Source organism: Callorhinchus milii, unplaced genomic scaffold (assembly GCF_018977255.1).
Source record: "Callorhinchus milii isolate IMCB2004 unplaced genomic scaffold, IMCB_Cmil_1.0 Scaffold1, whole genome shotgun sequence".
Lineage (NCBI taxonomy): Eukaryota > Metazoa > Chordata > Chondrichthyes > Chimaeriformes > Callorhinchidae > Callorhinchus > Callorhinchus milii.
The window spans coordinates 80,911,317-80,924,414 of NW_024704742.1; the positions used below are offsets into that span (position 1 = coordinate 80,911,317).

The 13,098-nt window shown below is 41.6% G+C and overlaps 1 protein-coding gene across 3 annotated transcripts in view; it reads right to left on the reverse strand.

Moving 5' to 3' along the window:
• plppr1 (phospholipid phosphatase related 1) overlaps positions 1-13,098 on the reverse strand; it is a 64,912-nt gene that overhangs the window by 24,926 nt on the left and 26,888 nt on the right. For 2 of the 3 annotated variants that reach the window (XM_007892027.2, XM_007892025.2), the window contains exon 3: positions 5,481-5,669. In XM_007892027.2, the coding sequence (XP_007890218.1) occupies positions 5,481-5,669 (189 nt within the window). Of the gene's footprint in view, positions 1-5,480; positions 5,786-13,098 lie in introns of those variants that run through there. The other variant, XM_007892026.2, reaches the window with a different exon arrangement.

A 13,098-nucleotide genomic window follows, 5' to 3' on the forward strand; every position in this document is an offset into this window, starting at 1 on the left:
GAGGAAGCGGCTGGTGATGGAGAAGAGGAGCCTTAGGTTGTCCTTGGCCTCCAAGATTGTCTTGGAGTAGAAGGACGAATTTAGCGGAAGTGAGGGCAGAGCAGTAATTCTGATAAGGTCCATCCAGATTTGCCAATGGGACTGTTAAGTTAGATTTGAGCCTGGTGCGTACAGTGGCATGCACCTGTGCCTTGAGGGAGCGGAGGTGGTGTATCAGGGTGACTTCCGTGAGTAGCAGACTGTTCGGGATATGAGGGGAGCAAGGGCATTGAGAATGGTGGAGAGGGAGTTGTGGAGGAGAGTGACCGAGGATAGGTAATTGCAAGAGGAAGCCCAGAGGGGGAGGAGTTCAGATGACTCCAAGGTAGGGAAAAGGGAGGGGGGGGAGATTTTTTTCCAGGAGCGGTAGGAGATGGAGGTGGGTTGGGTGTTGGTCGGGAGAGGGATTGAGGAGTTAAGGGAGATGAAGTAATGGTCCGAGATTGGTTTGTCGTTGATGGTGAGATCCGAGATGCTGAGGCCCCATGTGGATGTGGAGGGAGAGGTTGTAAGAGGAGAGGAGAGAGGAGAAATGTTAAAGTGTATAGGTAGACATGGCTTGTCCAGTTTACCCTGTTACCAAAATAATATGCATCACAACAATATACTATAAGTGGAAGAGAATCACATTGGAGCAAAACCTTTCGCTCGTCAGTAGTTACCAACCTTGGCAGTTTCGCTACTATAACTGGAGCGATGTCCCCATTTATAAGAGTACCCTGGTATGGATGGTAACTTTATCATCCTGTAACTTTTTAACTTGGAACACGCACCATGCACTAAACTGGTAAATTACTCAATCCCTTATCTGTATTTGCAAAGTTAACAGGCAAACCAATTCAGGAACCAACCAATTCATAGTTCGGGGGAAAAATCCTCAATCTGATATTTGAGGTGTCACTCTGTTTCTAATACTCTGACACTTACTGATACCATTGATTCCATAAACAAATGAAACATTGACAAAGAAGCTATGATAAGCCTCATAATAGTGTTAAAATGGTATTAATTTTGCATGGCATCCTTCTGTAATAAAAAAGGTACGGAGCCCTAATTAAATTTTTAAACAGTTTAATATTTAATTATATGTTAATATGTTTTTGGATGGTATCCAACATAATGTATTATGCAAAACTATGTAAAGTTATACATGAAGTGGTCCAAAGTCTATTTGATAAAATGTTAATGAAGTAGCAAATTCCTTCCCACAGGGAAGACAAAGACCTGCTTCTTAATCGTGAAAGAGTCTCGGTTTGCAGTAAAGCTAATGTAGGTCAATCATAATGTTCAGCTAGGAGTATTGAAAGCAAATAAAGGCAACAGGAATGCCCATTCTCCAATATGGTTGCGTTCAAAGCACGACAAAGTCATGCTTTCGGGATACTTAACGATAACCAAGATATTGGGTTAGTCCTTTCCAATCTGCGTTAGCAAATCCCATTCCTTGCCCGGTTGCGTTCCCTTCTCTTTTGAAGGTAGTTCTGAGGATGCTATTAGCCTTACCCAAACTTAAATTTTAATAAAGCTTTAATCTCTAGGACCTGAATTTGAATCCAGTCCAGATTTTTGGATGAAACTCTCCTCTGTCTGTTTACTGTAAAAGTCTTCATGCCAAGTGAGTCTGACCCACATCCTTGTGGGTGTGAGCTCACAGCATAAATTTGCTCTTAATTTGACACCAACTTGGCATTCTTATTCAGAGTCGAAGAATGTAGAAAGTATTAAAAGTTAAAGAGGTGCAGTGGGGAAACTCTACTGAGAATTGGGCTTAAAGGCATTATTGGAATCAAGTGGGGGAGCATTACTCTTCATCTAACTGGGCTATACCTGAAACAAAAACAGAAGTCTCTGGGAAAAAAAAAGCAGGTCGGCCGCATCTATGGAGAAAGGAAAGTAAGTCAACATTTCGGGTCCATGACCCTTCATCAGAACTGGGCTATATCTGTCCTGGGAGTTTTTATTGCTGACACTAGGCATCCAAACTGATGAAATGTTCCATTTTCCAGCAATAACAAAATTTCCCTGAAAAAGGAAAGAGAAACAATTTTTTTGTTTTTGACAGCTCTTTCATACAGACTCGGGAGAACAATGTGAAAGCTGGGGATCATTCAGCTCACTGAGTCCACATCAGCTCACAGAATAAAGATTTCAATTAAATGTCACTGCCCTGCCTTCTACCCATACCCCTTCAATCCCCTCGCTTTCATATGCCTGTCTACTTCCCTCTTGAAAACTACAATATACTCCGCCCTCACCAACAACAACAACAACAAAATTACCTTTGCATAGCGTCTTTCATTTCGGGAGGACATCCCAAGGCAGGGAGTTCCACACCGCAACAACTCTCTGTGTAAAAAAAAATCCTCCTAAGTTCTCCTTTCGCTATTCTTGTTGCTATCTTATAACTATGTCCCCTAGTTACTGATTCCCTATCAATTGAAATAACTTATCCCTTTTTACCCTAACAAAACCTCTCAGAATTGTCTACACCTCTATCAGATCCCTCCTCAGCTACAATGTAAACAGACCCAGCTTTTCTAATCTCTTCTCATAACTGTAGCCCTTCATGCCCAGAATTATTGTCTATGAACCTCCTCTGCACCTCCCCTAAGGACTATTTCTTGGTGAGGTGCCCATAACTGGATGGATTTTGGGCACCTCACTTCAGTTGTGGCCTAACCGATGATTTGTATAAACGTTTAGAAATCATCCTGAAGTCCTGTCTGCTTGTTAAAGTGGAAGTCAAAGGTCCAATGGCACTATTTGAAAGACAGAGGAGTTTCTCCAAGTGTCCTGGCCAACAATTCTCCAGTTCAATTAGTCATTCAACTCAGGGTCTTTATGGGACTTTGACGTGAGCAAACCTGCTGCTTTCACTGCCTACTATAACAGTCACTATTGTGATAGTAATTACCGTGAAGTACAGTGGAGCCTTGTTACAATGTGGATAGAGCCACATGGTGACATTTTACAGGAAGTGGCATCCAGCCTGTGGCCATTTTATAGGAAGTGGGGCAGTTTTTTCAAAACAAGGTTTGTGACAGTGTCTCTCTCTCTTGGCTATATAAGTACGAGGAGAGCTACACTGAGTCACTGGAGTCTTCTCTCCTACTCGGTTGCCTGACACCATCTGGTCGGAACCTGCCATGAGGTTATAGCAGCTAGAGAGCTTTCTGAACAAAGTATCTCAGTCAATTTGTTCAGCAAAAGGTGAGTTGTTGGTCCTCCTTCCTGACCCCCTCTCCTGCCCTCCTTCCCGCTCTCTCACACCACTCCATTCCCCCGTCTCTGTCTGTCTTACTCACTCTCTTTCCCACACACAAACTAAAGGAAGGCATAGAGGAAATTGATTGGAAGATACATGGGGCATCAATCCCAATTGTTCATTCTTATTGGTACCTCGGCGTCATGGTGGACACCAACTTCAGCCTGAATACTGTTCTGAAGGACTACGCTGAGAAGGGGCGAAGGACATTCTGGTTCAGAGGCATATTCAGAACATGCTCCTCCCTCTTCAAGATCCCAAAGCAGGTCAAGCTTGTCTTATACAAGATCTGTGTGTAAACAGTTCTCCTTTATGGATCTGAGCTCCTGGTACCTACCATCCACCTAGTGAGGGCTCAAACCTGCACTTGTTGGATGTCACATGACCAACTAGTGACTATCCTCCTGGGGGGAGGTAATTGGGGTCTCTTTGGAGCTGAACTTGTTCCTGGCAATGGAATGTCACAATCGAGACAGCCCTCTGTGGCAGTCTCAGTCTTTCTCTCACTGCCTCTTACTCTATCTGTTTCTTTGTCTATCTCTCTCAGTCTCTTTCTCTCTCAATCTCTCTCTCTGTCTCTCTCTCAGTCTCTCCGTCTCTCTCTGTCTCTCTTGCAGTCTCTCTGTCTCTCTATCTGTCTCTCTTCGGTTTCTTTGTCTATCTCTTTCAGTCTCTTTCTCTCTCAGTCTCTCTCCTGTCTCTTTCTCTCTCTGTCTGTCTCTCTCTCTCTCTCTCTGTCTGTGTGTGTGTGTGCCTCTCTCTCTCCTTCTCTCTCATTCTGTCTATATTTCTCTTTATAAAAAATAATTTGGTCACTTAATCCACGACTTTTTGTAGGGCACTGCCGTGCGCAATTGTCTGCCGTGTTTCGCCCACAAATTAGTCACTGTATTTTACAGTATATTCTGTGAAACGCTTTCAAACATCTCAACAAAATGATAAGGCTCTATATCAAATACAAGGATTGGCAGTGTTGTTGTTGTGATACTTGGGAGTTCTGTAAAATCCCAACCCCTTTTATGTGACAAATGGTCACTCTGCATGTTGGCAGCTGGTCAGCTCGCTACCTGCACATGCACAATGCACAGAAAGTGACGTCGGCCATAACCCAATGCAGCACCTGAGAGCCAAGTGAGGCAGCTCTAAGCATGCACAGTGAATGGGACCAGACCCCAACTGGGTTATAACTGAATCAGCGTGATAAAGAAGCACATTACAACAGGCTGCAGTATGCTTTGAGACATTGATATCATAAGCACTATAAAAATACAAGTTATTTTTTATACTGGCTGCATTGTCGCTGGACAGCCAAAGGTTTGCTAGTCTTAACCAAATTGCCTGTTTAAAGTTCCTCTGGAAAAAAATGTAATTAAAAAGGGCTTGAAGCCAATTTTTGGTAAATATAGAAACATCAGACACAATGCAGTCAATAATGAATGAGCCTGAAAGAATAATCAATTATTAAAAAAGGCCAAGCTGACAATCCCAATCCCGCCTTTTGCTCTTCGTTTACAAATTGGGATTACGGATAAATCCCCAATATCCAGGAGAATGATCAATGCCTCATTCACTGTTGTAGCAAACTCCAGGAAATAAAATAGCAGTAGGAGCTGCATCAGTTGCTGAAACATGCACTTTCCTGTATAATCAGAAATCAGTACATAGACTCAATGCAACAGAAGCAGGTTGATAAAAGTTAAGATCTTCAGCTTGGTTGCCTAACAGAGACTATTTTAAATGGCAAGGGGGGGGAGGGGTGAGGGGTGACAATTAAATGGGGAAAAAGCAGCAGTACTTGTGTATCTGGGTCTGATAACAGAAACACTAAGATTCAAGAATGAGAGCACAATTTCTAAAGTTGCATGATGCCTGATTTGGATTTTAATCAACTCTACAGATTAATTCCTGTAGTTTGTATTCCTGAGGATCTTTTAAAAAAGAACTACAGCGAGATTGTGTTCTGAGATACTGAAATCGTTTTTAGAAGGTAACATTTTTCAAGGGCAGATGGAAGAGAGAGAGGAGAGAGAGAGGGGGAAAGGAAACATGCACAAACCAAAGAAAGCAGATGTCCGAGAAGGCAGGTCAGTAAATTAACTGTGAGAGACAGTTCGACAGAGGAAAGGCTGAGAAAGAAGGACAGATGCTCACAGAGAGGCAAGCAGTTTTTACTTACAATGGTCGTGGGGGTTGCTGCCAGCACACAGTACAGTATGAGCGGGGAGATGAAACTGTCCTCCTCTGGTCCTGGGTATGGCTTCATAAGATCACCATCCTGACAGAAGAAGCCCTGGATGTGCACTTCAAAAGTGTCGGTGCACTCAAAGTAATAGGCGAGCAGCACAGTCCCAGCCATTATGACGAGCTGAAAGTACAGCATAGTTAACATAGAGATTAGCTGTCGTCACCACAAAAGCTACTGCAAAACCTCAGATTGTTTTGGTCCCATAGTACATGCTCCCTCCAGCATCCCAACAGTTATTCAGCTCCTGAGCTACTGCCTCGTCCCCTTTGATCCACTGTTACATAAATCCTTTGGCAGACGACACTAATGAATGTTTCGGATTGAAGTGGGGCCAGGCTGTGCTGCTCTGAGGGCTGGTGCTTTCAGCTGCAACTTTATCAAAAGACAACAGAGTGTCACTAATCACCAAGTGATCAATGGCCATTAACAAAAGGACCATATCTAAGCGTTAAGACAACCGACACAGTTCAATTTTTGCCAGGCCCTCTGTTTCACAATCATCAGGGCAGAGCAAAATGTCGGCAAGCTTTGGTTGCCGGCTTTTTGTATTTTTGGACTCGTTCACTCATGCTTTAAATCACAGATCAATTGGAGCAAGACAGACTTCCCATCCTGACATTGAATAAAAGCAACGTGCCTGACTGAACTGCTGGACAAGGACAGCAACTGCTGAATATGTTCCAAAATCTGGAATTTCCATCCCAGTCATGGAATTATCTGCAGCAGATGACAAAAGGGATTTCACTGGTCTCATTTGGGTATTTTCTTCCCTGTGCTTCATTTTTTTTTAAGAAACAAACTAATATTATCCAAGTTTGACTGGCTGCTTGTCAACTAACAGCAAGAAAATGTCTTGCCCAAAACCATGATAAATATATATCAATCTCATTTAGTACAGCGCCTTTTAAATCGGTAACACGTCTCAAAGCACTTCACAGGATTTACTGTAAAGTGCAGTGACTGTATTTTGTAGGAAAACATGGCAGGCTGTTTGTGCACAGCAAACTCCCACAAACAAGCATGAAGTGAGTGACAAATTTTATTTGGGGGATTGTTGTCCAAGACACTGGGGATAACTCGCTCCTCTTTTCAAACATACTCATTGAATCTTTAATATTGAAGTGTTCAGGGGGTAGACCAGACCTCGGTTTATTGTTTCATCCAAGGGATGGCACCTCCAACATTGATTGGAATGTCAGCTTAGACTATTGACGTTCCAGTGTCTGAGATGGGATGGTTGAAATCACAACCTTCTGACTCGGAGGCGAGAGTCCTACCAACTGAGCCAGGCTGACACACAAAAGGCTTCAGCCCGCACTAAAGAGAAAAATACCAGAAAATCATTCCAAACAACAATTTCCACTGTTATTGGATTTTATTTTTTGACTTTGGGGCAATATTTTCTATTGCAACCCCAGAGACAAATTAAATCCACTCCAGGTGATATTTGTTCGGTTATATATCCTTCAAGAGAGCACATGAATCGAAAAGCTTTTTTTAGAATTAAATTTTAATGTGCTTTCATCTATTTTGGAAACTTTTATTTGTAAAGTAAATGCATCTGTCTGTGTCACAGTATGTTGGAGTCTCTGTAAAGGATTCGCTGCTCCGCAATACATCATGTACCAAGTTGCTGTTGAACGTGGAGAGGTCAAGCTGTCTAGTCATCTCTTAGTGGCCAGCTTCAGAGCTTTGCCAGAGGTCCTTTTGACCAAGGAACAGGGCATGGGGAGAATTAGGAGAAGGAAAACAATAATAATCCTTGCAATTGATATAGTGCCTTATCACGTCTTCGAGACAATAGTGTGTTTGAAGAACATCCATCATCAGAATAATTTTTTTTCTATAATTAATAGATAAGCAATCCTCTAATGCTAGTCCTTCTCCTTCATTAAGTATGCAGATCAGGTAGAGCAACAGATATGATAGTGAGCCTCTGGGGCCTTTCATTCGAATTAACATTGCATGAAAAATGGTTCTTGCTTCAGTGAGTGGGAATATGTCGTTCACTTAACCTATTCGAATCCGTGATAGGCATTTTTTTTTGTCGGTCATGGAAGGAGAAGGGTTGATGGGTTGAATGGCCTTAATTTGCTCCTTGTTTTTGGGTTCAAGCACCACTTCATGTTTTGAGTTTACAATTTAGGCTGACATCAACGTAATACTAGAGTGCTGGAAAATCAGAGATGCCATCCTTCGATCTGCCTGTTCAGGTGGATGTTAAAGACCCCATAACACTATTCGAAATGCCAACAATCTCCCAGATAAAATTGGTTGTTCACTTCATGACTATGTGCAAACTAGCTGTTGCATTTACCATAAAATGCAGTCAATCCACTTTACAGTACAAATACAAAATACAAGATTACATTTATAAAGCACCTTTCACATCGGGAGGACGTCCCAAGACGCTGAACAGTCAGGGATTACGACCCGAGCGGGGTGGGGGGAGCTATATAATATAACTGTCAATGGATATACTATATACCCAACAATTATTATTATTTAACCTTAAGATAATGCTTTCTAAACAAAAGACCTTGCAGTTCATGATTCTCCGCCAAATACCGGTCTAAAAAACAACTTCAAAGGTTAAAGCTTGAAGTTAAAAAGTCCCTTTGGAGCCTAAGATTCAAAAATCAAAATATATCATCTAAATTAAAGTGCAACACCAGAATGTATTTGTGTTCCCAGAGGATAAAGGGTTGCAAATAAACTTGATGTCATGATGGGAGACAGTAGGCTGGACACTCTAGAAGGATAACATCAGATGGGCTGCGGGGCCTTTTTCATCAAAATATCTCTTGTAATCTTGTGAAATCATAAAAGTTACAGCATTCTTGAGACCAGAGCCTTGGGATGCCCTCCCGACGTGAAAAGCGCAATACAAATGTAATTTTGTATTGTATTGTCAGGTCATTGAGACTTAAGAATGCCATCTCATCCATCAAACCAAACCTCTTATCCCAATTCTCTCTTATATTGTTCCTCCCTTTTGAAATATTTATCCAATTCCATTTTAAATAGTGTTAGCATCAGTAGTCACTTAAGGCAAAGTATCATTTCATGTTCTAATAACTCCCTGATTGAACAGATTTATCCTCAATTCTTCCAGTGAGAATAATGCTCTCTCTTTGTTACGATCACACTCCTTCAGGCTGGAGAGCAGAATTTGGGGAACACCTCCACCTGGGTTTATATTTATACTATTTTCTTAGCATTTCAAAGTGATTAGAATTTGGAAAAGTCTACATTCTTAATTTTAAAACCATTTTTCTGTAAACCCCCCCCACACACACTCCATATTCAACATGTCTTAAGGCTGCCTGGCTTAGTTTATAGTTTTTGCCTCTGAGTGAGACGGTCCAAGCCCCACAACTTTAAGCTCACCTACTCTTGGCTGACACTTCCCTCCGGTGGGGAAGTGCCTCATGTTAGAGGTACCATCCTTTGGATGAGACATTAAACTGTTTTCATCTACCCGTTCAGGAGGACATTGAAAATCTCATAGCATAATTCGAAGTGTGTCTCTCTCGCTGTCACTGATAAAATTGATCATTAATTTCATGTCTATTTGTGGGACATTGCAGTGTGCAAATCGGCTCCTGTGTTTGCCACTTTACAGTAAATCCTGTGAAGCGCTTTCCCGATCAAGAAGGCACTATATCAAATGCAAGGGTTATTATTTTATTGTTATGCTTTCTTCCCGCTTCCCCAGCACACTGCCATGGGAACTGTTGCACTTCACCAAGCATTTCAAATTAAGGAATTTAAATGTCAGGCTACGTTGAAATATAAAATGCATTGACCTGATGAGTTCAGCAATTAAGGTTTTCAAACAGAAAGTAGAAATTGAAGAAAAGTCATACCCATTTGTTCTCCACTGACGCCCCACAGCCCAACCTCAGGTTCAATTACTGTGATGGGGGCATGGATTCTAGCTTGACCACCACTGCAATTTTGAGGCGGTCATGATTATTAGCAATAATAATTATCACATCACATCTCACCATTTCCCGTTGTTGCAGAAATAATCGCCGTCGGGATATTTAGCTTCAACATCTGTGCCAAAAGTTACTGCCACTGTAAGCATTTAACTCAATTGCTATTTTTAGTATAGCATTCAGAGACCGACTGTCATCAGTAAATACAGAGGTCTTGCACACACTATTAATCATTACGTCTTTCCTTTCGTCTGGAATAGAGGTACGTTCCCACTCAGTTATTACTGAACACTGAGATAACAACTTCCAGGAATGTCATGCACATTTACAGACAAGCGTGCCGTATCGAACCAGAGAAATTACCAACACAGATGACGGCCATTCATTCTGTCATGTCTAGGCTTGTTTAAAGAGCAATCCTTTCAATCCCATTTGCCTGCCTTCTACCCTTAATCCGGTATTTGACTCCTTTTTAGATTTCTATCTGACTCCCCTTTATGAAGCTAATATGGATTCTGCCTTAACCAATGCATTCAGCAGGGCATTCCCTATCCTAACTACTCTGTGTGAAAACACGCTCTCGTAATCTCCTTGTTTGCTCGCTAACCTGATCAACACGCTCTCTAAAATGCCCATATCTTCAGAATGAATGATCATAACATAACATGTAGGAGCAGGAGTAGGCCATTCGGCCCTTCGAGCCTGCCCCGCCATTCATTCATGGCTGATCTTCTAATCTAACTCCAGCTAATAACCTAACCCTGCCTTACCCCATATCCCTTAATACCTTTTGCAATAAGAAATCTATCTATCTCAATCTTGAATATGTTCAAGGACTGAGCGTCAACAGCCCTTTAGGGTAGCGAGTCCCATACATTCATCACCCTTTGAGTGAAGAAGTTCTTACTCAACTCAGGGCTGGCCTCTGATTTTAAGGTTGTGACCCCTGGTTTTAGTTTCTCCAACCAGGGGAAACAATCTCCCACTATCTACTCTATCATGCCCTTTGATGATCTTATAGGTTTCTATAAGATCCCCTCTAATTCTTCTATATTCTAGAGAATATAGGCCCAAATTGGTCAGCCTATCCTCGTAACTCATCCCCTTCATCCCTGGCACTAAACTAGTAAATCTACCCTAAAACCCCTCCAAGGCAAGTACATCCTTCCTTAAATGAGGAGACCCAAACTGCACACAGTATTCCAGGTGTGGCCTCACCAGGGCCCTATACAGTTGCAGCAAGACTTCCCTACTCTTATACTCTAATCCTTTCATAATGAATGTTAACATACCGTTCGCCTTCCTAATCGCTTACTGCACCTACAGACTAACCTTCTGTGATTGGTGTACAAGGACACCCAAGTCCCTCTGGACGCTAACACATTCCAATCTCTCCCCTTCTAAATAACCAGCTCTACTGATTTGCTGGGTGGAGGACTTCGCACTTCCCTACATTATACTTCATCTGCCACCTATCTATGTCGCGCTGCATTTTTTAATGTCGTCCTCTGTGTTGACACTTCCTCCTAGTTTGTGTCATCCGCGAATTTAGATATATTAACTTCGATGTCATCATCTAGATCGTTGATGTAGATGGTAAATAGCTGAGGCCCAAGGACTGATCCTTGTGGCACTCCACTAGTCACATCCCGCCAATCTGAAAAGGACCCGTTTATCCCTACTCTTTGTTTCCTACCCGTTAACCATTCCCCAATCCACGTTAATATGCTCCCCCCAATTCCATGGGCCCTTATCTTTTGGACTAACCTTTTATGCGGCATATCATCGAATGCCTTCTGGAAGTCCAAATAGACCACATCCACTGATTCACCCTTATCTAGTTTATTCGAAATATCCTCAAAAAACTCTATGAGATTTGTCAAACATGACTTCCCTTTTGTAAAGCCGTGTTGACTTGGCATAATTATATTGTGCTCTCCTAAGTACAGCACTACCACATCCTTAATCAATGATTCTAAAATTTTTCCTATCACTGATGTGAGACTAATTGGCCTATAGTTCCCCATCTTTTCCTTTCCACCTTTTTTAAATAGTGGTGTGACATTTGCGATCTTCCAATCCATGGAGACTGTTCCAGAATCCAAGGAATTTTGGAAGATCAGAACACACTATCTCATTCTCTGAGCAAAATCTCATTAGGTCATCTTCAGCCTAAAAACAAGTGATTCCTCCATTCACAGCTGCCACCCACACAAGTCTGTGTGATGTGTAGAAGGTAAAAGCAGCAGACAAATGTATTCGCAGTCACGGGAAAAACAATAAACCTAATATATAAACCACAGCAGGGTTTCCCATTGGTGTAAGAAAATGAGTTTTTGATAGTTTGGAAATAGGATGTAGCTGGATGTGGAGACAATTTTGCTGTGGAAAAGTGAGTCTGGGTTGAAAGGCCTCCTGTTGCTCAGATGTTTCAATCCCTAACCAGGTTACAAACAAAGTAATTAGTCTCCCTGGGAGTTTTAAGGAGAATAAAATACAGAAATTATCATTTCTCACCTCGTCCCCCCAAAAAGGCATAGCTTCCATTAGGAAATGGTGAAGCACAAAGCTCAGTGTCAGCCTGGTTCATTTGGGAAGTTTCTCCCAGTGTACCAGCCAACAATCCCCCAAATAAGGTTGTACCTTCACTTTGTGGCTGTTTGTGGGACACTTCTGTGCACAAGTTGGCTGCTACTGTCACCTACAAATCATACAGTCACTACAGTAATTCCCGTGAAGCACTTTGAGATGTTTCAATGACAGACAACATCTCTATATAACATGAAAAGATTATAATTTTGGATACTAGCTATGTCTCTTTCATAATAATACAGTCCTTCTGTTTTGATATGGCACTTATAAAGGCAAAATAGCATAAATGACATCCTTCCGAGCTTGCGGCAAAATGTAGTGAATGTTTTTATATTGCAACAGCTGCTTTCGCGTACAGCAATGTCCCACAAACAATAGGAAGTGAATGACCAATTTTATCCTCACAACACTGAAATAAATTCCCTTCTCTTTTTGAATTGTTCGATGGGATCTTTGAAGTTGATCTAAACAGGCAGATAAGACCCCAATTTAGCATTTTATCTAAAGGATGACAAGACAGCACTCCCCATTATACTGGAGTCCTTGCCAAGATGACACAGGTTTCAACCCACAGCCTTCTGACTCTGAAACAAAAAAAACTATCACCTGAGCCATGCTGACATCTCTTGCTGACAGAAGTGTATGTGAAGGCAAGATGAAATAAAAAGTAAAGATGGAGAAATAAATGAGGAGGAATAACGGATAGCCACAGGCAGTAATCTCAGCAAAGATCCAAGGGTGCTGGAAAACATAGTTCCTTCACATCTTTTCATAAAATGTGAAATAGAGCAATATTTTGAATTGGAACAATACGAGAAACATTTTCAAAACTGCTTCCAATTAGGTTTAATAACAGAACTAATTTTCTCCTCTGTGGATGTCAATATTACAACCATTAACTGCTGAAGATTAATTTAAGTCAAAATTCCCATGCTGTGCTTTTTCAAAACCGGCTCCTCTCATTTATTGATGTCCAACAAGTACAATTACCATTTCACATCTTCAAATTAACT